The 26,031-nt window shown below is 40.1% G+C and overlaps 1 protein-coding gene across 2 annotated transcripts in view; it reads left to right on the top strand.

The window, feature by feature from the left end:
* Positions 1 to 26,031, top strand: part of grm8b (glutamate receptor, metabotropic 8b) — a 168,906-nt gene that overhangs the window by 107,791 nt on the left and 35,084 nt on the right. For both annotated transcript variants that reach the window (XM_081356280.1, XM_081356279.1), the window contains one exon: positions 20,360 to 20,560. In XM_081356280.1, coding sequence (XP_081212406.1) covers positions 20,360 to 20,560 — 201 coding nt within the window. The remainder of the gene's footprint in view (positions 1 to 20,359; positions 20,561 to 26,031) is intronic.

Here is a 26,031-nt window from a genome sequence, read left to right as displayed (position 1 = left end):
TTTTAGAGAGCATGCGATTTCGGACGCAGCCAGTGTCAGTTTTTAGGATGTCTCAAAATGTCCCATTCACACAGAAACTTATAGTAGCGTCTTGCAACCACCCACAACCTACCATTGCATCAGTGACTTTTGCATGGGCAAGCACTACTTAACATTTCAGTGAGAAAATGTAAAAATCTACTTTTCAAGGCACATTTATAGTCACTGAATCCTGTTCCAATTGAATCAGACACTCTAATTAGCATTACACATCCAGATTTTTTTGCTCTGAGATGTACACTATGCTGACTACAACATCTTCCAGACAGAAATTGTCAAGAAGAGAGCGATCTTTCGTTTATTCTGACTGTTCTTAAGACAAGCACTTTGGGCTGAATCCCATGGAAAGATGTCAGGCAAATGAAACTGGATTTACAAAATGTGCCGCGATGGGTTTTGCTGGAGGAAAGCGAATGAGGGAAATCTCCAGACTCAGCTTGCCTGCTGAAGAAGGCGTATTTTGACTAGTAAGGAATTGAGTTTGAAAGCGGCCTATGTGTGTAAGACTTATCTGTGGGATTGAGGCAGGCAGTAGCGGTCTGAATTGATTTTATGATCACCCAGAGATTGAGGTTTGGTGAAGCTTTTATCAGAGTGGCTTTGTGGAGTAATCGTACACTGACAAACAGCTGACTCAGCAACACGTGTGGTCAGCATTCACCTGTGTGTATGAAGAGCAAAGAGAGGTCTATGAATATAAGATTAACCCTCTGGCACAGTCTGCAAAAGTGCTGATATCACAGGGTTTGCTTTCACGTGTTGCAGAATGTCTGTAAGGCAGGCGCGTCTCCATGTATTGACGTCCTCGGTTGTGGGATACATCTTATGTGTCCTACATGTTGCATCAGACCTGACAGGGAAGCTAATGGAGTTTGATTTTGTATTCTGTTACATTTGCTTCTTACGTGATGTGTGTGCAGTAAAGTGTGTGTGTGTGAATATTTATGACTAGGATTCCTGTGTAAGGATCGATCGAATGGGATTTGCCTTTTTAAAGAAATATTCTTGGGGTTTTTTTGTGACAAATTTACCCCATTTACTTTCTTAAAGGGATAGTTCGCCCAAAAATAACAACTCTTTACTCACCCTCATGTCATAAACACAAAGAAAGATATTTTTAAAAATTATATCACTGCATGATGACAGATTTTTAATTTTGGGGGTAAATCCTTTAATAAATGTTCCTAATGTTATTGAACATGATTTATCAGTGCTTGTTATTCTACAAAATGTTGTTAAATTAAATGGCTCCGAAACAAATACAAAGTTATGTCATGGAATTCTACATGGCACAGGCTCATATGTCCATAACTCAATCTGCTTGCAGTCACATTGTTCTCTATTGGGCACAGCTGATTGGTCCCTGCTGTATCAGTAGCCAATGAGCTCGCTGCTTAACCCTCAAATACTTAGTCAGCCTTTGCTGTAGCAGTTGCAGCGTGCTTTCAGAAACCCTCCACCTTCCCCAGCTCCACATTTATGGATCTGCTTATAGACCAGATCATTTCTGTCAAGAACACTTTACGATGCTTTCTAGAGTCTCTTAATAGATTTGTAGGGGCACAAATGGTAAGGGATACTACTTGATTTGGTTGTGAACAACTTGATTAATGAATCGTTTGAGTAATTTACTCATAGTACACAAAATCATACTCGGGGTTATCCTTTGGCATAAGATGCATCTTGCAGAAATAGTCACAAAATAAATCTTTAGTTAATTGATTCAGAAGATTAAAGATTCAAAAGAATCACTGGGATTCATCAAAGGTGCTTATAGACGGGTGTCTTTTGCAGTTTAACTTACTGGTATAGAAACACAATCCAGTCAATTCAAGATGAAAAGTTCCATTTTGTACATTAATAAAAAAAAGTCCTGACACACGTACATCACATTACAGAAGTCAGAGAATGTCTGAGAATGTCATTTCATGTTGACTCTACCTGGATTTGATATTTCTGATGAAGATTACATAAGCACAAGACATATAGAATAGGTTCTAGGTTGTTAAAAACTTTTTGTGTAAGGTCTATTGCCAATTGTGTAGAGATACAGTGCGATGCATACGTTTAGACACCCATGCTAAAGTTGACTAAAAAGAGGAATAAAAAATCATCTTTTGGAAATTGAACTTAATGTCTCAATTAAAATAAATAGGAAAAATCCAACCTTTAAGGACACCAATTTTCTTTGTGAATGAATAATGTATCGTAAATAAATAAATGTTCTTCCTTAAAATACAGGGTGCATAAGTTTGGACACCCCTATGTTAAATTCCCATAGAGGCAGGCAGATTTTTATTTTTTAAAGGCCAGTTACTTCATGAATCCAGGATATTATGCATCCTGATAAAGTTCCCTTGGCCTTTGGAATTAAAATAGCCCCACATCATCACATAGCCTTCACCATACCTAGAGATTGGCATGGAGTACTTTCCATAAGATCATCTCTCAATGCCAATCAAACTAGCTATTAGGCTAACTGAAATAAAACCATGCCAATCTCTAGGTATGGTGAAGGCTATGTGATGATGTGGGGCTATTTTAATTCCAAAATTGGTGTCCTTAAAGGTTAGATTTTTCCAATTTTTTTTAATTAAGGCATTAAATTAAATTTCCAAAAGATGATTTTTTTATTCCTCTTTTTAGTCAGCTTTAGCATGGGTGTCTAAACGTATGCATAGCACTGTATATGAAGCACACGAGCATTTTTCTGCATTGAGAAATCTTTCACCCCTCACATGAAATTCCCAATTGAAATGGCTGGATTTTGTCACATGATACATAGCTAGTCCGCTGAAATTAACCCAGAATATTCCTTTAATGGATGCTAAGCCACATGGAATTTCACCAGCGCTCACATCAGTAAAGTCTGATGAACTTCTCAAAATTCTCTCCACAGAGAGGAGCTCGGTCTCCTCTCTGGTGCAGCTATTGATTTATTGTAAATGGCAGGTGAGACTCCAGAGGGCATGTAGGTACAAAGAGTTTGGATTGTAGGAGCAGGAACACCCACATCCTTTCTTTTTCAGGTGCTCTGATGCTAATAACACAACAGTGGTACAAGTAGCCTGAGGTGATCAGCTGCATGGACCCTCACTGGGCCCTGAGTAGGCGCACACTTACTGTACATATGCAGGGCTGGAACTCAAAGTTAATAGCACTCACATCCCCTCACCAATACCCCAGCCACGAAACGGGCGACTTTTTACAACTAACTTATGCGCTAAGGTAGGAGTGATTATACAGGAGTGTCAACAAAACATTCACAGTATGTTCCTTTTCAGATGAAGTGGGAAATCTGCTCGGATTAAAGTTGTGAAAATGGATTCAGAGGTCAATAAAAGTCACAAACTTTCGGTCCGAATGCTAATGTAAGAACTCCACGGGCGAAAAATACAGCGTCTGATGTTTGAATGTGTCTGATGGCTGGGCACAAGGTGGGCAGAGGGTGGACGTCCTTGATACTAACATTGTTCTCCTGTTCGGAATACCATGTAATTTGCTCGCACTGTCATTTAGGTCCATTCGCGAGCGTTTTTGTGCGCGTGTGTACGTGCGTCGCGAATGCTTCACTGAGTTAAGAATCTCTGTGTGATAATTAGTGTTTAGTGCAAACTTCCACTCAAGCGAGGATAAGAGGACACCATGATCATTGTCAGACAATTTATTGGAGAGAACACTTTTGATAATGACTTTGAATTACCTGTGTGCTCTCGCTGTGAGTGGACGCCGTGACTTTCGGAAAACGAGGCCACGTGGAGATCCATGTTAAAACACTCTTCTGTATCTCAGTGTCTTACACGTCCATATCAATTGTTTCTCATTTTATGTCCCGTGAAGAAAATAAGAAAAAAAGGGATTATCCCTTGACTTGGATTATCCCTTGATTTTATTATTCATAAAAAGTTATTAAAAAACAATTTTAATATATTTAGTATATTTTATTCATAGAAATAATAATAATTATTATTATTATTATTAATGAGGTTTTACATATATTACCAATTTTCTCCTTCTCATCACTCCTGTGGCTTGATATGATTGATATTTATACATATAGCTTGAATATATATATATATATATATATATATATATATATATATATATATATATATATATATATATATATATATATATATATATATATATATATATATATATTAGGGCTTCACAATATAAAAAAAAAACGAAAACTCTTTAAACAATGCAATATGTAATAGGCGATGCGATACAATAAAGTAGTGGTGCAACGGATCATCATTGATCCGTGATCCGTTCGGATCAATATCTTCGGTTCGGCACACACGTGATCCGCGGATTGATTTATGGGGGAAAAAAAAGCACTCAACATTTGCTTATATTTGTTGTTCATTTAAACCGTTATGAACCGCAGCGAGCGTGACACCTCATTCGCGCCGCAAGACCTCCAGACGCGCGTAAACGCGTATTTACATTGACTTAACATTGAAATCACTCGCGCCAGACGCTCTATTCGCGTTTGGTGTGTGAACGCAGCACGAGGGTGAGGGCGGGCGAGAGAGAGAAAGAGTGCGAGTGAGTGAGTGAGCGAGAGTGAGGTCTGCTGTCTTGGCCATTAGTTGATTTACTTGTTTTTGTGTAGGTAATACGTTGTCAAATATGTTTAAACTTAAATAAACTACCTATACAAGTAGTTATGTCTCTTTGTATTAATGTGTCCTGTTATTGACATAATGCGCGTCATTGACAAAATGCGCAACCAGATGTTCGAATAGTTCGAATATATGTGTTTTTTTAGAGAGAATACTCGAACGTCATTTTTGAGCAATTTTGACAGCCCTATATGACAGTGGAAACACATCAAGCATTGAAGCATTAAAGGAAGGAGATATGCCTTTTTATGTTGCACTTTAAGTTGTTTTTCATTAATTATGTTAAAAGAAGATATTATGCCTTGTACACTTTAAGTTGATTTTATATATTTTAATTTAATAATTTAAAAGTGTTAATAAACAAAAAAAAAAGGTTTTTTTGCTGATCCGAAAAATGATCCGATCCGTGACTCTGATCCGAGAAACGATCCGAACCGTGAGTTTTTTGATCCGTTGCACCCCTACAATAAAGTGTGTAAAATAAATGTAAATTATATTTATATATTTTAAAAACTGAAAATGATACAACCAATATATATGTTTCTATTTTTTAAGAGAAGAAAGTAGGCTATCCCAACAAATTCTAAAAGTGAACTGTGTTTTACTGTAGCATAGATATATATAGCTGCATAAAAAGTAAATGTCATTTTAATGTCAGTGTATAGGGTTTCAGGTAGGCCTACATCAGGTTTATTTAACAAAAGAAATTGAATAATTAAATATAAAAACAATTAAATAATTAAATATACACTGATTCTTAATAAAGCTACAAAAGATCTTCTGTCAAGAGCCGTGAGTGATTTTCTCTTTCTCTATTGTTGTTCGATTAACTTTAAGCACACAGATGGAAGCAGGTTTATTAGGCTGCAGTCACTTTAAGAGCTGCACAGATCCAATATATTGTTACACGCACACTTTCTTTCTAAACTGTTTACTCTACTTATAAGATGTAACTGACTGTGTTTACACTTTGGTATATAAACAACAGTAATATTGTGAAATATTATTACAGTTCAAAATAACTTTTCTATTTTAATATATTTTAAAAAGTGCTGTCAAGCATTTACAATTTTGATTCTCATTAATTACGTGATGTGCCGATTAATTAATCTAATTAGCAAATTAATTAGCTGAGAAATTACCCACAAAAGTCATTATTGTGATATGAATTTAAAATATCAAATAGACATTACAAAAAGTTGCTTTAGAAAGAAATATTTTACTGGATTTAACATATAATTACACATAAACTTTTAGGCTATAACGGCCTTTTTTTTTTCAGAAGCTGCATCTGAATTGGTATTTAGATTTACAGACACAGTATGTATGGTATGAATGCATTTACACTGCAATTTCAATTGCATAAACATGCCATGAGATTTATGGAGTATTAAAAAGGCTAGGTGTCACAAGCTTGTCCTGTCTTGTTTTGCACTTGGGTGTTTTGTTGTTTTGAGCCATGTGCTCGTGTCCATTGTCTAGCCCCTCCCATCTTGTTATCTAGTTACTGGTTAATTTGTCCCACCTGTTGTGTTCGTTAACCTCCTTTGTTTGCTCCCCTATTTAGTCTCCTTGTGTCTGTAGTCTTGTGCTGTTACGTTGTCTAATGTTCTTGTGTTTTGTTCCTAGTGTTTAAACCTGTTTAGTATTTGTTCTAGTGTTTTTCCCCACGTGGGAGTTTTGTTTATTCTTTGTACTTTTGTTTGGTTAGTTAATTAAAATCTTACCTTTGTTTTTCTGCATTTGAGTCCTCGTTTATGTTTCTTGATTTAAACGTGACAGAACGTAACAGCCATTTGAGGACTCAGCAGTATGGATTCTCGCGGGCTCTCTCCTACCACATGGGACAGAGAGACTTTTAGAGGAACCCGGCTGGTCAAATTTAGGGGAACTCGTGGAGGACGTAGGGGAGGAGATACTAGAGGTGAGCACCGACAGCATTCTCCAGTTTGGTCATTCTCTGACCATGGACCGGCGAGGTTCAGCCCCGAGCGTCTTTCATCGCCTGTTCCCGTGGTTCCAGTGCCGATGGTTCCAACGCCGGTGGTTCCAGCGCCGATGGTCCCAGTGATCTCAGTGCCGGTGGTCCAGAGTTCGGGGACTCCAAAACGCAGGAGGAGAAGAAAGGCTTCCTCTGCAACTGTTCACGTCCAGCCAGAGACTATTCACATCGCGTTTGCCCAGTCAGAGACTGTTCACGTCACGTCTGCCGAGTCTGTGTCACCGGGTAAGATGGCTGCCACTGAGTCTGTGTCCCCTGACAGAACGCCTGCTGAAACGTTGTTGGATTATTTTTCGACGCTGTTTAAGATCCTAGAGGTTCCCGGGAAGGTTCATATCACGCCTGCTCAGTCAGAGACTGTTCGCGTCACGTCTGCCCAGTCAGAGACGGTTCGCGTCACGTCTGCCCAGTCAGAGACGGTTCGCGTCACGTCTGCCCAGTCAGAGACGGTTCGCGTCACGTCTGCCCAGTCAGAGACGGTTCACGTCACGTCTGCCCAGTCGGGGACTGTTCACGTCACGTCTGCCCAGCCGGAGACTGTTCTCGTCGTGTCTGCCCAGCCAGAAACTGTTCACGTCATGCCTGCTGAGCCGATGTGCCTGGACAAGATGGCCGTACAGCCGGTGTCTGTTCCTGAGCCGGTGGTGTCTGTTCCTGAGCCGGTGGTGTCTGTTCCTCCTGAGCCGGTGGTGTCTGTTCCTCCTGAGCCGGTGGTGTCTGTTCCTCCTGAGCCGGTGGTGTCTGTTCCTCCTGAGCCGGTGGTGTCTGTTCCTCCTGAGCCGGTGGTGTCTGTTCCTCCTGAGCCGGTGGTGTCTGTTCCTCCTGAGCCGGTGGTGTCTGTTCCTCCTGAGCCGGTGGTGTCTGTTCCTCCTGAGCCGGTGGTGTCTGTTCCTCCTGAGCCGGTGGTGTCTGTTCCTCCTGAGCCGGTGGTGTCTGTTCCAGAGTCGGTGGTGTCTGTTCCAGTCCCTGAGCCGGTGGTGTATGTTTCTGGGCCGGTGGTGTCTGTTCCTGAGCCCTCAGTGACCGCGACACTGGCCATTATGGCCACAGCCATGTGGTGTGTGTGGGCTACGCACACACTTGAGCCGGTGGTGTCTGTTCCAGTCCCTGAGCCGGTGGTGTCTGTTTCTGAGCCGGTGGTGTCTGTTCCAGTCCCTGAGCCGGTGGTGTCTGTTCCCGAGCCGGTGGTATCTGGTCCCGAGCCGGAGCCCGTGTCTGTTCCTGAGCCGGAGCCCGTGTCTGTTCCTGAGCCGGAGCCTGTGTCTGTTCCTGAGCCGGAGCCCGTGTCTGTTCCTGAGCCTGAGCCGGTGGTGCCAGTTCCAGTGCCTGAGCCGGTGGTGCCAGTTCCAGTGCCTGAGCCGTTGGTGCCAGTTCCAGTGCCTGAGCCGTTGGTGCCAGTTCCAGTGCCTGAGCCGTTGGTGCCAGTTCCAGTGCCTGAGCCGTTGGTGCCAGTTCCAGTGCCTGAGCCGTTGGTGCCAGTTCCAGTGCCTGAGCCGGTGGTGCCAGTGCCGGTGGTGCCAGTTCCAATGCCCGAGCCGGGGGTGCCAGTTCCAGTTCCTGAACCCTGGCCGCCCGAGGGGTCGTCTCCGCCCTGGCCGCCCGAGGGGTCGTCTCCGCCCTGGCCGCCCGAGGGAAAATCTCCGCCCTGGCCGTCCGAGGGAAAGTCTCCTCCCTGGCCGCCCGACGGACGGTCTGTTCCGCCCTGGCCGCCCGACGGACGGTCTGTTCCGCCCTGGCCGCCCGACGGACGGTCTGTCCCGCCCTGGTCTGTCCCTCCCGTCCCGCCCTGGTCTGTCCCTCCCGTCCCGCCCTGGTCTGTCCCTCCCGTCCCGCCCTGGTCTGTCCCTCCCGTCCCGCCCTGGTCTGTCCCTCACGTCCCGCCCTGGTCTGTCCCTCACGTCCCGCCCTGGTCTGTCCCTCCCGTCCCGCCCTGGTCTGTCCCTCCCGTCCCGCCCTGGTCTGTCCCTCCCGTCCCGCCCTGGTCTGTCCCTCCCGTCCCGCCCTGGTCTGTCCCTCCCGTCCCGCCCGGGTCTGTCCCTTACGTCCCGCCCTGGTCTGTCCCTCCAGTCCCGCCCTGGTCTGTCCCTCCTGTCCCGCCCTGGTCTGTCCCTCCCGTCCCGCCTTGGTCCGTCCCTCCTATCCTAGTGGAGCGTCTGGTAGCCGCTCCTTTAGGAGGGGGTTATGTCACAAGCTTGTCCTGTCTTGTTTTGCACTTGGGTGTTTTGTTGTTTTGAGCCATGTGCTCGTGTCCATTGTCTAGCCCCTCCCATCTTGTTATCTAGTTATTGGTTAATTTGTCCCACCTGTTGTGTTCGTTAACCTCCTTTGTTTGCTCCCCTATTTAGTCTCCTTGTGTCTGTAGTCTTGTGCTGTTACGTTGTCTAATGTTCTTGTGTTTTGTTCCTAGTGTTTAAACCTGTTTAGTATTTGTTCTAGTGTTTTTCCCCACGTGGGAGTTTTGTTTATTCTTTGTACTTTTGTTTGGTTAGTTAATTAAAATCTTACCTTTGTTTTTCTGCATTTGAGTCCTCGTTTATGTTTCTTGATTTAAACGTGACACTAGGTAAATGGGTATTAAAGGGATAGTTAACCTTAAAAATGAAAATTCTGTCATCATTTACTCTCACTCGTGTCGTTTTTAATCCTGTATGACTTTCTTATGTGGAACATAAAAGAAGATATGAGACAAAAACTCATCTTTTCCCCAATATAAAAAATTTTAGGGGCATCTAACTGCATTCTATAGCCTTTATCACACAGTAAGTTGTCGCTCTGCTTCATGTTCATCACCAATCCACTGTATGAAATGTAAGATGACCTACATAGGTCTGGGGCGGGGTGGGTGCGTTAAAATAATTAACACATTTTTTTCCATAACTAATTAATTAAATTAATCCATTAAATCGACAGCCCTAATTTTAAATTTAATTTATTCCTCTGATGCAAAGCGGAATTTTCCGCATCATTACCCCAGTCTTCAGTGTCACATGATCCCTCAGAAATCATTCTAATATGCTGGTTTGCTGTTCTGTAACAGGGGCTGTTTCAGAGGATCGAGAGTAGGATCCAGATGCAGCAAACACTTTATATACAAGATAACAAGGGGCTGATGAGGGACAGGTTAAGGTGATTTGTAGTCAACGAAACAAGGCTAACTATGGAGACAATCATGGGAACAAACATGGGTTAAATCCAAAATAGGGCGCTATTTGAGGGGACAGCCATTTGTAATGGTTGACGCATTGACGCTCAACGGCTGTCCGAATTCGCTCACTTGTTTTCATTCACTCCTTCAAGTGAACCGTATTAGTGGACTAATGTAGGAAATAGTGAATGAGGGTTTAGGGGGCGATTTCGGATTCAGCCATGGTGACAAGCCAAACAGGAACCGAACACAGGAACAATGGTAACAGAAAACGCTTCAACATAAAAGTCCTAACACAAAAAAAGGAAACCTAAGCTGGGGTTGTGACATGCTCAAGAAACATTTCTTATTATTATCAGTGTTTGTGCAAACTTTTTTTTTCAGGATGCCTTGATAGAAAGTTCAAAATAACAACATTTATTTGTAATATTTTATAAATGTCACTTTTCATCAATTGAATGCAACTTTGCCGAGCAATTAATTTCTTTAAAAAAAAATGTGGTAAGTGTATATATGTATGTGGGGATTTGAAAATGTACTGCATAATAGGAATGACCCATTAACATTCTCTTGTCTCAATGCTGAGAAAAAGCCTCTAAAATAAATTCCCTGAAATGTTTGGAATTCACATGATAGCGTCTGGTGTGGGCAGTGTGTTCAATGGAGCATTTTTCAGCCCTCTCGTGCACCTGCTTCCCAGCCTTTCATATGAAAGGGAATGTAAACGCAAAGTGTCTGTGTTGGTTCTGAGCTCCTCTCACGGTGCTCGTCACTTGCTTTGACTCTAATAGCTCTGAGCCCTTTATGCTAGCGCAAATGGGTGTCCACGGGAAGAATGAAAGCAAGCCAAAGATGCCTGTTAAGTGGAGGGCACTTGAAGACATTTCATAAGTACACCTTTGTCCGTGTTTTTTTGGAAGTATCAAAATTGCATGCTTTTTGCCAAATGTCTCCTGTGAGTCACGGCAGAATTGAATGGCTAACTCATTCTGTTCTTTTTTGCCCGTTGTACGATGAGGCGAATGTGAACCGTATTGTTGAAGTGTGCTATCAAATCAAGTACTTTTGATTCTGAACGATGTAACCTGTGGAACACATCCATATATGGAGATAATCTTTTTGAACCACTCTTGAGAGCTTGTTACCTTGACTATGTAGCATTTATGCTAATCCTGGCACTACTTCTGTACCGCATGAACGCTTTCATTATTTTGCCAGACAAGATACAGTATGTGATTGCAAAAAATGTCCTTTACTATGTTATTAGTGTTTTTCAGCTATATGAAAAATATAATTATTATAATCTGTTATACGTAAGGCAGCCAAGTATGTAGATTGTGTATAATAACTTAAAATATAAATGTTGGCAGAATAGAATGTTATATATGTGACAAAATCCATATTATATTGCTCAAAGTTTGCTCTTTTATCAACTTTAAAATTCATTTGGAGAACACAATGAGGCACACATGAGACTACAGTTTGCATAAAGTAAAAGTACAGGGTGTAAAATGAATCATAGCTCATGAATCATAGCTCATATACATCATAGCTCAAATAATTTGGAGATAAATCTTCATATAGAAATCTTTGACTTTTGTTTCAGAAGAAACATATGAAAAGCAGGAGACTTGGGCAAAAGTCTCCATTTGATCTCTATATAATCTCATTCCTGTCTAGGAGAAACAAATGAGACATCCTGTTTAATTTATTTAAAAGGTGTCTAACAGTAGCTTGAAGCACTATAAAAAATTGTATGATCAGTAAGTTATGACTACATATGTTTTACATTGCTGTAAATTTAATGTAATTTAAGTTGAAATGACTTACATTTTTAAGTACAATCAATTTGGATGTTTAAGGCAGCAACTTTTTTTTACAGTGAGAGTTTTTACAGTTTTTTTACAACTGAGTTGGAGTTCACTTATGTTCTCGTTTGAGTATCACCTTTTTCTCCAATGTTTTTCATGAAATTCCTTTAAAGGAACACTTCGACTTTTTGGGACTTTAGCTTATTCACCGTATCCCCCAGAGTTAGATAAGTCCATACATACCTTTTTCATCTCCGTGCGTGCTTTAAGTCTGTTTGACGCACCCACCGCTAGCCTAGCTTAGCACAAAGACTGGATGTAAATGGCTACAGCTAGCATACTAATTAAAAAATAACGCCAATATTTTCCTATTTACATGTTGTGATTTGTATAGTCACAGTGTGTACAAATAGCAAGGTCATATGAGACAGCCATTTTTTAAACGTTTAAATACTGGGAACTATTTTCTCAGAAGGCGAAGCACTGCTACTTGGGCGGAGTGATGAGCGCAGCACCCGAGAAGCGCCGTTCCGTCAACAAAACCAACGTGACTAACTAGCTAGTAGCGAATGTGATTCGTGATCATGGCTGACTTTGAGGACTTGTCAGAGGTTTTTTATTTGGTATCAAACCAAGATCCAGAACCATATCGTTTTGAGCCAGAATACATAGACGAGGAGTTACAAGCTTTGTTAGCTGATAGACAAGATGCCGAACAGAACTGAGGCCGAGGGGAGAATCAGAACGGGAGTAGCCTACTATTTCACAAACAAGGTCACAGTTTCTCAAAAATGAAAACTGCCCATACCTAATACCATACCATGCTAATCACTCCGCCCAAGTAGCAGTGCTTCGCCTTCTGAGAAAATAGTTCCCAGTATTTAAACGTTTAAAAAATGGCTGTGCCTCATATGACCTTGTTATTTGTACACACTGTGACTATACAAATCACAACATGTAAATAGGAAAATGTTGGCGTTATTTTGTCACTTATTGGGATTAGTATGCTAGCTGTAGCCATTTACATCCAGTCTTTGTGCTAAGCTAGGCTAGCGGTGGGTGCGTCAAACAGACTTAAAGCACGCACGGATATGAAAAAGGTATGTATGGACTAATCTAACTCTGAGGGATACGGTGAATAAGCTAAAGTCCCAAAAAGTCGAAGTGTTCCTTTGAAAGGAAATGTAATAGACACAAACAAGACAATACAGTAAGAGTACCAGAATGTGAATAAAACTGTTAGGCTCATATTGAGATTTCTGACTTTAGATTGCAGATTTTGGTGTCTTGGCAAATCCAAGAACAGTTAGAGCTATAGATGTTGTTGAGATCTCTTCTGAAATTCTGAGATTACAGATAAATATTTGAGAAGCTAGGAGAAACAAATGAGAAATCTCATTTGAAATTAGCTGTGTAGCAGTAGCTTAATGGTTTACTTTATATCATTCAGTTGGAGTTCTCAGTTATATATCATTTGAGTATCACCTTTGTCTCAGATGTTTCTCCTAAAATTAGAAATAATGTGTACAAGAATCAAGTTTAACATAAGCGTATACTATTTAAATTCTAATAAAGTGTGTCTATATTTTTGGGGTTTATTTTGATAAAAATGACACAATATAACATTAAGTTTTTACTGTTATAAAAACATGAATTTGTGAGCATCAGTTGAGCTGAATGTGTCAGAATAAACTCGCAACACACATGATCGTTGTCTTTGGTGAATTCGGCCAATCGTGAAACAGCGGTGTCGTCATCTGAGCGTGTGCAGGCGATTTTGGGAAACTACAGTGCCTGACCCAGACGACTGGTCTCGTCTTGCTCTCGTAATACTTTGATAGATTAGGTCTCGTGGTACTTTGATTGGTGAGCTGCAGCTGGCCTCTGCAAGCTGTTTTTATCATGAATTGGAAGAGAATGTTTTCCTTATTCTCCTGTCCCCGCTGGTCTCTCCCAACTCCAAGTCTCCTGTGTCCCCGCTGGTCTCCCCCAGCTCCAAGTCTCATGTGTCCCCGCTGGTCCCACCCAGCTCCAAGTCTCCCGCCTATTCCAAAGCCAGCCAGTGGATTTGCATCGGGTCTTCCGGTCTCCTACTCCACCTACAGAGGATCCCCAGGCTCTGCCTCCAGCCACTGATCCCGTCACTCCAACTCTGTCCGTCGACCTGTCGGCTCTACCTTGGTTCCTCACTCCCTTGGCACCACAGGAGACCATCATCCCTACAGCTCCACTGGGCTCCCTTGTCCCTCCAGCTCCGCCTTGGTCAGACGTCACCCTGCCTGAGCCGCGGACTTACGGGGTGTCTGCTGCACTGCGTCTCCACCTCTTTTGCATCGTCTGGCTCCGCCTTCCCTCCAGCTCCACCTCGGTCCTCAGTCCCTCCGGCTCCACCTCAGTCCTCAGTCCCTCTGGCTCCACCTCGGTCCTCAGTCCCTCCGGCTCCACCTCGGTCCTCAGTCCCACCGGCTCAACCTCAGATGCTCATCACTGCGGCTTTGTCTTGGCCTCCAGGACCATCAGTGTTGCCTGGTCCCATCTGCGTGTAGGGCTCCCCTTCCACTGGCCTCATCTCCATTAGTAATCCCCATAGTGTCATCAGCCAAGTCTCCACCATGGCTCCTCCCTCCCTTGATTCCGCCTTCATCCTGGCTGCGCTCTGGATCTCTGCATGGCTTCTTCTGCTCCTTGCTCATACCTGGCTCCTCCAACCATCATTGCCACCCTGGTTTCTCCCGCCACAATCTCCTCTTAATTCCTGGCCTTCACCCCAGCCCCTCGTCCTCCTCCAGAGCCCCCACCCTCCCTCCTCAGTTTGACTGTTTACTGACTGTTATGCGCCTTCTCGGGGGTTATTCTCTGTGTTCATTAAAGACCTTAAAGTTCCTGAAAAGTCTTATTTATTTGAAGGTTATTTTGTAAGTCTAAATAATTGAGTTGGGGTGGTAAGATTTTGGGAGTACATCAGGACCTCCATATCCCATCATGCCCTTAAGCAAGGCACAAGAAAGTACAGTTGCTTCAGAGGGCTGCGCCTGCAATAATGGAACTGTGGATAAGAAGTTGTCGCTTAACGACAGGTAAATATATAAAATTCTCATTATGCAGCACAATAATTTCACAAAAGGCTCTCATTTTAATGATTAATGTTTAAGATTATAAAAAAATTGTGTGCCTGTGCAGAACTTTACGTCACTAGCTTCATAAAAATCGGCAAAGGGTTTTCAGATGCAGTTGAAGGCAATATCGCAGCTTCAGATGGCGGCATCCCTCACACTAAAGCTTTATTGAGATGATCATTAAAATGTAGCTGCTGCAAATTATAAGTGCCATTTGTATAGAGCGAGTTCTGATGATTTAATCTAGTCAGGTAGCCATCACTGCTGTCTTCAAAAAAATGTCTTAAAGCAAGATTTTCATTAAAACTCCAAAGATTTAGAATACCATTTTTCTGCCTTCCCTCATACCTTCTCGATCCTGTCAAAAAACAGGGCAATATTACCATCATATGCAAATGCGTGGCCTGATTTACATTCCTTTTTAATTGGAGAAGAAAAAAAGGAACATACTGTATGTGGAAAAAGGTATGGTGCATCTGACTCCACTTCGGTAGAAACCGCAGTTATTCTGTCATTGAGACAACAACATTAGCACCGGCTCATATAACACATGCCCATTTGTTGATGTTCACTTCAAATTGTCATTTTTAATAAGGGAAACAAGCACATAATGAATGAAAGTGCTCTGGCCACGTGAAGCTTTAGTTCCACTTCCTCATTACTGTGAAATGTTCTATAGATTGACATTGACAGGATTCCCAAAAAGTATATTGGATTGTTAATTAGGGGATATCTGTCACACTTCGGCCCCAGTGCAGTTACTTCTTCATAATGTCTTTGTCAGTTATACTGAAGTTGTGTTGTCTAATGATATTTTTTTTTCTCCTTGCCATCACTCCTGCGGCTTAGGATTGATTGAAAGGAATGAGCCAAAATGACACTGTGGAATTTTGAGAAGCTTCATTGTTTAGTTTAAATATCATTTATTCCTGTGATGCAAAGCTGAATTTTCAGCATCATTACTCCAGTCTTCAGTGTAATCCTTCAGAAATCATTCTAAAGCCTTGTTTATACTTTCGCCTGGCTCCGCAGCGCGAGTCTCCGCAGACTGTGCGCGCACCTCCCCAAACGGACGAGGCGTTTATACTTGACGCGCTCGCCGTTGTACTATTCTTTGAAACGATAGGGGGCGACTTGAGTAATTGTCCTCTAAACCATTAGGAATCAGCGGTGAGAAGAAGAAAGCTATACACACGTGACAGTGTTTATTACCACCAATACCACACTACAAAAAGAATCGTGTAAAACCCAGTAAACCCTGAGATTATTACTCGTGAAAATAAAACAAAATATATGGATATGAGAATGTGTATGTACATAACATTTCATTAAGTTTCGTGAACATTTTTATTAAACATGGACCTTTATGTTCATTAAAAATATTTTTTATGCTATTGTATGCTCATTTTTTTAAATGTAAGCAACTAATTTAGACGTGCAAACTGGGTGCTGGTGTGGCGAGAAGTTCGAGCTTGGCCAGACTCAGCTCGAAGTCGTTCATCTTCGGATGCGGAGCCGCGTGCGCCGTTACAAAAAAAGCCATGCACACTGCCAAGCGAAATGGGATCTTGCGCACCCAACGCGCATGACCGCCCACACCGCAATGATGTCATTTTTGCCACACGCACCTTCGCGCTCGTGCGGACGCGTAGAGTATAAACCTAGCTTAATGCTGATCTGCTGCTTTCATTGTATTTTCAATGTTAAAAACTTTTTTTCTGGATTCTTGGAAATCAAGAAAACTGGTTCTTTAACTCAAAGGTCAAATTAAGTGAAAAGCATTGTGGGATATCTCTCACACAAAATTAGCCCAGCAGATGTCAGTCAAATTCTGGACTTTTTATCTTGAAGCTTTAGAACAGTGAATCATAATGTCACTGTAATGGAAATGTATTTGAGGCCGTCAGAAGCAAAGATTGCCTGTTTTTTTCTTTTCTTTATTAATCTCATGATTAAAGAAAATCTCTGTAATTAATTTGTCATTAATCTAATTTTCTCATCTAACCACAGCAGAGGGGTGTTCATCTGCCGCGAAACTGTGATATGTGTTGGTCTTGTTCGGGGCAAATTGAATTAGCCCACATAAATGAAGTTTAATTAAGATGCTGGTTTTAATGATCGGGCTCTGTGTCCTCTGCATTGCCACTCATCACTCATTTAGACAAAAGAACCTTCCCTCTAATGCCTCCAGACTTTCTCAGCTTTCAGGTCTATGACTGATTAGGAGATCATATTTGGACTGTGTTTTCTCCACAGAATGGCTTGTCTTAACTGGATGCATCAATACACACCACTTTGCCTTCCAAGAGCCCACTTTTAAAAATTGTATGGTTTCACAGTGGATTTTTATGGTGTTGCTTGCCTGTACAAAAATCGCAGATTCTATGGGTGGTTATATTATATTATATTATATTATATTATATTATATTATATTATATTATATTATATTATATTATATTATATTATATTATATTATATTATATTATATTATATTATATTATATTATATTATAAACTCCTCCGTGTCAGTCTGTGAATTAGTGGTGAGGATTTTTTCTCTTTCTGCAAGTTACATTGTTACACCAGTAAAGGGCCCTACACACCGGGACGAATATCGGCTCGCGTTATTCGCCAGCGTTTTTCAACGCGTTTTTTGTGTTCACACCCAAGCGATTTTCGCTGACGATGAGCCGAGTGAACATGCAAATTCATTCCCTGACATTAGATGGCGCTTAATGTAAAACAGAAACCACTCCATAACAGTTCTCTTTTATCAAGATTTTTGTATTCGCTGTCGCGTTTGTCATATAGTTCTTTATGTTCCGACACCAACGAGAGCAGCAGCTCTACAATCATCTTGCCTTGCATCTTCCTCGTCTTATTTCTTCCCGGCTGTGTTTAGACGCTACTCGGCGTATATCTTCTTCGCCGTTACGTATGTGTGCTCGGCAAGATCGTTTTGTGTTTGAGCGCCCCCAAGTTGTGTTTTACTGTAACTTCAGAAGCTCCATACACGTGAGCAAAAGCGCCAATCTCATTTGTCGGATAGTTTTTGACGCGGCGCGTCAAACCAAAAAAACGAACCCGAGGCGTTTTTTAAAAAATGACGCTTTTACGCGTGGCGTTTTTCGCGTCGGTGTGCACACTCACATTGGCACCCTTTGTTTAGTCACGAGGCGTTAAACGTCGGCGAATATCACGCGCAAAATTCGTCCCGGTGTGAACAGGCCTTAAGTCCCATGTCTTTATGAGTGAATGATTAACTTGTTCTTTCAACCAATTCGTTCAAGTACATTGATTCATTCTGAAACAAAACAAAGCCTTTATGAGTGAATCATTCACTCAACAGATTTGCTCAAAAACACATTTATTCAGGAACTAAACAAGTGACTGTCGTTATGAGTGCATCATTGAATCATTGACTCAGCTGAGTAATTCAAAAACACAGATTCAATCGAGAAAGAAAACAAGTCAATTATTATAAATGAGTCACTTAATAATTCACTCAACTGATACGTTCAAAAACGGGATTATTTCACGAAAGCCGCTACTGTGTGTTGCTCAGATGGTTCTGCTATGGTTTTGTGAATGCCTTCGTTGACAGAGCAAAAATAGACAAAGTAACTGAAATAGTGTATTTAAGGTAAGTTGCTTAATATTAACATTGTTTATTGGACTGTTGAATAAAAGCAGTCTCACTCACGATCATGTGACTGGTTACATGATTAATCACAATTAGCGTTTTAATCTATTTAATATTAATCATTGATTGATTGATTGGTTGGTTGGTTGGTTGGTTGGTTGGTTGGTTGGTTGGTTGGTTGGTTGGTTGAATTGAACAAGGCAAAATATTTCAAGTGCCACCATTGATTGATTGATTGATTAACTGATTGGTTGGTTGGTTGATTGATTAATTGACTGACTGATTGATTGATTTGAACAAGGCAAAATCTTTCAAGTACCACCTGGAATCCCCTGGGGTTACATGACCTGTTTAGAAGCCAAAGTTGGCTTCATTTCTGCAGTGTAGTAGAGCCTTATTTCAAGTTCATGGTCCAGTCTTTGCTTGAGATTAAGTGGTTTAGTTTGCGGCATTCTCCTAAGATACTGTGTCCAAGATCTCTTTAATGTGGCTGAACCCGAGTGATTCATTAAACCAACAAGACGAGTAAGTGCTCCCTCTGGTGAGGTAAAAGCTTCCCATTCAGTTGAGTTGTAGACCTCGGTCCACTACAGAGACGCATTGTATTTCATTCTCTGTAAACGAGTTCCTCTAAATTCTAGCCTGACAAGTTCAATGATTGAGTGCTCCGTTTAGACCTGTTAATTTGCTCTTTGCTACTGACTATTTTTAAAGCTCTCCTTTGTTGCTTTACGCCGTATTTAACATAAAAGGGGAAATGCAAGTATCAACACTCCACAATTAACCTCAGGTATTACAGAGAGTCACGGCAGGTGTGGGTAATAGGTTTGGAATGTGTTGGAGGTGTGTTGTGATTGATCAACTGCTTTAAGTGTGTTTGGGAAATTCTCAGGCCCTTTACCCTAACTGCGAGTTTTAATACACTACTAACGCAACTCACCCCTTATTTGTGTATGACTTGGGCGGGAATTGAAGGATATTGTGACGTGTACGTCCCCAGAAAAAATAAATCAGGGAGTTCAGAAACCTTAGTTAATGTTACAAATGTAATCCTATTGTAAAATGTTTTCCTATTGTAAAGTCCTCCCAGCCTCGACTGCAAAAATACTGCTGTTCTCCACTAATGCAGCATCTAGTCAACAAATGTATTACTTTATAATGATATGAAAACACGTACGGTAGTGTACTGTATATACCGTTTTGTCTGTTTTAAATCTGCTTCGCTCCGTGCAGCACACAGCTTCACGTGTCAAAACAAACTCCACGAGGCATCAGCGATAGTTTTTATTTCACCTCTAGAGGCCGCTCTTGTACTGCATAAAGACAGCGCAAACTTCTCAGCTGATCCAGCAACGGATGCAACCCGGAAAAAATCTTTTTTTTTTTTTTTTTTATCGATTTGACCTCTACTGCTTACTGATACAGAGAATAACTCCCTTTGGAGTGAATTTGTGCTTTGTAACTTTGCAGAACTTTTCCATGCTCAAACAGAAATGAGGCACAAAATGTAAAAAAGAAAAATAGGTCCTATATAAAGCTTTAAAAAAAACGATGAAAAATTACCATGTTCAAACTTAGGGTTTAGCTAATGGAGTCTTTGCAGTGGATTCACACTCATATTGTTGTTGGTGTTGTTTGTTTTTTTGTTATTTTCTCTTGCTAACCTCATTGGAGAGGTCACTCCCGCTGGCGCTAATAAACTAATTATCGCAGAGCATGGCATGAATTCATCATCAGGCATTGAGGCATTGTGTGAATTAGTTTGGCATGCTTTGGAAAGAAGAAATTACATTGGAAATCCTTTGAAAATAAATTAAACTTGCATATAAATGAATGCTTTTCCCCATAGCTGGCCAGGAACTCAGGAGTTGCACCAAGCTTGTCACTTGGGCATGTTGAGAAAGAAATTATAAATGGGCCAGATTTTAACATTTGAAAGTTTTGCACTGGACTCATGTCTTCTTTTATTGCAGGCTTGGAGAAGGTTGGCAGGGACTCCACTTACGAGCAAGAGGGGAAGGTGCAGTTTGTGATGGACGCGGTGTACGCCATGGCCCACGCGCTACACCGCATGCATAGGGACCTCTGTTTGGGATATCCAGGCCTTTGCCCCCGCATGAGCAGCATAGATGGCAAGGAGCTGCTGGGATACATCAGAAACGTCAGCTTTAATGGTGAGAAATATCCGCTATTCTAACAAATTATTAGAAATTAGAAAGCACATTTGAACTTCAACCCTGATTGAAGTTCGAAATTAATTTGCATAATTTTTTAAAAGACACCTTTGTTCATTATCAGAAATGTTTGTACTTTGAAAATGCTTAGCTCTTGTGCATTTAGAAAAAGTACATTTTTACAAGTTCTTAATCATTTATTTTTCTACACTGATATCGTGTAGGCCTCGTTGTGTATTAAAAATCACGTTTTTCTTTAATTTGACAATAATTGATGTATTAACTTGTATAAATTATGTTTAATGAATTGATGTTTATGTAATTTCTGCCTAACTTTAAGAACTCTAGGACTCTATATTTAAAAAAAGTACTTTTTTTATTTAAATTTTTTGTTGTTGTTGTTGTTGTTTACATTAAGTTCTGGAATGTCTGCGGTTTATCCGCCAGTGCATAAAAATGTACTTATTTTTTCAATAATCCAGTTTATTTCTGATTTCTGTTGATATCTGAAATGAAGTCAAATTTGACAATGGCTTCTGAGCATAGCAAGTGCAATTGGAACTCTTTTTAAGTTGTGCTCATTCTTTCTTTCTCAAAATGACTAAGAAAATGCACATAATCTTTAAAGGACCACAATCATTCAGTTCCTTACTGTACAATTCCCTTCCCTACTGTCTGTCCGCGCTCCTCTTCCTCAGTTCTGCATTCTGCAACTTCATGTCCCTCCCTACATGAACTCCTCACCTCATCTACGCACACGCATCTCTTTATAGAAAACGTTTATGCTGCTATATTTCTGCATTAAAAATTCCTCGGTAAAGGGTTCCCTTTTCTTGCTACATCATTTGAGGGATCTTCTCCAGAAACCACATCTCACTAATTTTTAAGGTGATTTTTTCTCTGTTTAAAGGTAGGGACACGCCAAAGAACTAGCGCTAATGAAAGCCGACTATGTTGTTGCCTGCTTCGGGAAAAAAGCTGTGCTTGAACACACCGAAAGGACAGCCGACTGTCAGCTAGCATGTGCGTTCTGCGCCTGCGTGTAAAGGAGATAACTGTCAATTTAAGCAGATATATTTGTCTATATTAGTCATTCAAAAAGGGAAAGCGAAACTAAGACTGCAGGTATACAAACCATAAACAAAGCAGCACTTGCTAACCGTTTTGAATATCAATCATGCTAATCATGTTCTTTATTTCACTCCGCTCCGCTGTTATTGTGAAAATATTTGTGCATTGGAATGCTCAGGTAAGATGACGTTAAAGTAGAACAGCCTTCTATCTGTGCTCGCTTTCATCACTTTTGCTCTCATCACTCGTTCGCTAAACTGAACAGCCAATCAGAGTTCTCTCTCTCTCTCACCGGCGGCCCTACGGCAATTCTACATGTTGATTCGGCCCAAAACAACCCGGCGGCGTCCGACTAGAGCCAACAGTGTGGAACACACGCTCAAAAACGTCTTGACGTTGGCCGACCGTCGGCTTGGTGTGTCTCTAGCTTAACAAATCTTTTTAGCTTTTTTTTTTTCATTTTAAGTTGGGGTTTATGCAGTAATGCAGATGGTCACGTGCCCACTTCCTCTTCTTTCTCATACAGTCTTGCTCCTCTAACTTTTCAAGTCAATCTGATATATGTGAATAACACATAGCCTACTACTTTAAACTTTAACAACATGTAACGGCATTCACAGTCCATTTTTCTTCTGCAACGTGACACACTTCTATGTGATAAAGCATATTTGAGGGGAAAATGTTGGACGGGACTATTGTTGTATGGGACTTATGTGAAAAGAGGTCTCTAAATGAATGTTTGACTTCTTCCAGACATGAAAGAATGAATGATTCCCACCATAGGCTACATGTGTTTTTTTTTTTTTTTTTATGTGGTTGAGTCATTTGGTCAAACATTTATGGATGCTACTCCATTCTGCATTATGTACATTTCAGTGGCTAAAAATGAACAAATTAATAGCTTGGTCTGGCCAGTTTCATATTTGCTTTTGGTACTGGATTCATTTGTACATTTGATGACGCCATAAGATCTTTGAAATGAGATCCACAGATATTTAACAAACTGGTTAGATATAATTTCAACAAAACGAAAATTAATAAAATTAACCAATTAATGCAATAAAATCTACAAAATTACCTTAGTTATTTTTGTATCCTTGATATACAATGTGTGACTATATTTTTTTGTTAAAGGGGTCATGACATTTATGCATATATACTTTACTTAGCAAGTTTCATAGCTTAAAACGCCCTCCTTGTTATAAACAAAGCATTTATTATGATATTTGCGGATCTATGACATCACATGGACAAATAAATTTGCATATGACTGCCTCCAGAGCAAGACATTGACGAATAGTTATACATCATCGCACCATAAGCCCCGCCCTCAGGCATTTAGTTGCTTAACGGCTTACATTTACCTATACTGGATGTGAGCGTCGCGTCAAAAGCAACTATAACATTATAATCACTGACGCTGTCTACACTGGATATACAGATGCGTGTCAGTTCAGAGTCTGTCGACAACAGGACAGATGTAAGAGTGAAAGACCGTTCGTCCAGTTTAAACTGTTTGTTTGCATCTTTGTACAGACTTCAGAATCGGAAAACAAGCGTCGGTTTATTTTAATGTCATCCTGGATCTCATCGGAGAATTCTGTTTGTTCTGAGCATTTTGTTTTGTAAAAAAGGCAGAGTTTAATGGAGATTTTGTAAAAAAAAAAAAAAAAACTTTTGTTGACAGATGAAGCACTCATCTGTATTGGATCTGACAGCAGCTGCATCACAAACCGTAAGTAGATGATTTCATAATGCTTTGACTGTAAATTAGGGTTTTATATGGATAATGTTAGCCAATCATAACTGTGGCCATTTACTGACAAGCTTTAAAGGAGCCGACCCTTAAAAACAGATCATTTCAGACACAGGGTCAGAATGAGGGTTGAAAATAATTGTTTTTCTGCATTAAATACTGTATTTCGGTTGTGTGCAAAAAAAAAAAAAAAAAAAAAATTACATTATAAGGGATCCTCAAGGAACATGTTAAAAAAAATCCATGTCATGACCCTTTTAATATTTTTTAATTAGATTTAATTTTTTTATTTTTTTGTTTTCATCGTAGCTAAAGTTTTAGTAATTTTAGTTTTTTTTTTTTTTGTACGTTTTATTTTTATTTTAATATTTAACTTCAACCAAAGGAAAATTAGTAATTTTGCCATTCCATCTAGCTGAAATAAAATGTTTCTATTTTTTTTTCTTTAGTTAATGTTTTTGTTTCAAGCAATGAAAATGTTTTAATGGTTTTAATTATAGTTTTATTTATAGATAATAACCCCGCAGATTGCTTGATCTAATTAGATCACATTTATGATTATAATTATGAATAATCAATCAAACTAATCATAATAAATACTAAATCAACATTTGCTAAGATATAATGAGATAATATGAAGGTTCAGGAGGTATGGTATGTTTAAATGAGTTGTTTTTTAGACATTTTGAAGATTTGGATGGTGTAGAAGATTGCAGGAAGGATTTCATGACTAGGTTGAAACATGGCCAGTTTGCTCCTCAGCGTAATGAATGCAAAAGTGTGGCTTGAAAGGTTTACGCCTTTGCACAAACAACGGCGTTAGGGATGGATGTGACCGGAAGCGCACGCTAGTTTGGCTGTGCTCAATCATGTGACCATAAATTGTTGACGTTTACGTTCAGTCGGATTCATGAGTCAAATGCAATTTGTGATGTTTAATTCGTTTGACAAATTCGTTTGTTTTTGTGTTTTGCATTCATTAACATTCAAAACGGTGTGTGTGTGTGTGTGTGTGTGTGTGTGTGTGTGTGCGTGTGTGTGTTCATCTTGCATGCATGTAGTGCATGCTCATCCTGAGTGTGTGTATTTGTGCATATATGAGCCATCATATGTCTTTAGGATCACATGATGCACAACTGACATATCATTTTAACTGTGTTTTCTTACATGGAACGCTTGATTGAGCCAGTAAGGGATGTTTTTTATTTTTTATTTTTTTTTGTGGCAAACAGCAAGAGGACCATTTTAATCAAGTCAATGATGGAGGAGTCGAGCATCAAACCCACAACCTTTATCCCAGAGCTATGACAGCTACTATCGCCAGCAGGCAATTGCTAAGTCAACTGCAATCAGATGCACTTCAGTGGCTTCATACATATGCTTATTTTTAGATGTGTGTTAAACCTCTGAAGGGAGAGCAGAGCAAAGAAATGAACATGTCTGTCATCATGATCACACCAAATGTCTTGTAGTTGTTGTTTTGTACACGCGCTTGCACACTTGTGGTGTAGTGGCCAACATATATCCAAGCATAAACCTCAATACTATTTTATTTTATTTATTTATTTATTTATTCATTCATTATTCATGTATTTATTTATTTATTTTATTATTATTATTATTATTTGCCATGCGATGCAGTACATACTAAAGGGAACACAAGTCACACCTTTGTAATATATTCCATGTGTTTATTTTATTTTATTTTATTTTATTAGTTTAGTTTAGTTTAGTTTAGTTTAGTTTAGTTTAGTTTAGTTTATACTGAATGGAACTCAAGTCCTGCCTTTGTAATATTTTCTCATGTATTTTATTTTATTTTTATTTATTTTTATCTATCTTTTTATTTATGCCATGCCATGCAGTCCAATGCATACTAAAGGTAACACAAGTCACACGTTTTAATATATTGCATATCTGCACATGTGTATTTTATTTTATTTTGTTTTGTTTTATTTTATTTTGTTTTATTTTGTTTTGTTTTATTTTATTTTATTTTTTTTCATTTTATTTCTTAATTGTCCATGTGTTGTTGTTTTTTTTTTTGTGTGTGTTTTTTTTTCATCCTGAAGTGAACTCAAGTTCCACCTTACAACAGAGTTTTGCGAATGGATGCTGTTTTTAAAGTATACAGTTAATGGTTGTACAGTAGAGCATTCAACATTTAAGAAGAAGAACTCTCACAAGCATGGCCGTAACCAGGGTTTGAAAATTAGTGAGGTCCGGGGTATGGTGCAGGGCCGGATTAAGAATTCGGAGGCCCCTGGGCACAATGTGTTGTAGGCCCCCCTTAGGCAGGCCAAATGTATAGTTTGTCGAAGGATATTTGAATTTTGCATTAACAGTTTTAGTTTACTGACTTAAAAGGAACTTTGTTGTACTATGCTGGAGTAAATTTCATAAATGATCGTTCTTTCCCATAGGATTTTGTAAAACTATGATGGGTGGACCTCTGTCCCTCTAGGGGGGTTCGGGGGCATGCTCCCCCGTAAGAAAATTTTGTACATTTTAAGGCTAAATGCATCAATCTGGTGCTCTTTGAGAGCTCAAAATTAAGAGCTTCAACGGGCTTCAACCCATGAACTGTGCAAAAAGAAAAAACATTGACTTGTACCTGGACATTAAAGGGGGCTCAAACTTATTT

Source organism: Scardinius erythrophthalmus (assembly GCF_964197995.2).
Source record: "Scardinius erythrophthalmus genome assembly, chromosome: 24".
Lineage (NCBI taxonomy): Eukaryota > Metazoa > Chordata > Actinopteri > Cypriniformes > Leuciscidae > Scardinius > Scardinius erythrophthalmus.
This window is presented reverse-complemented; position numbering and strand designations above follow the sequence as displayed.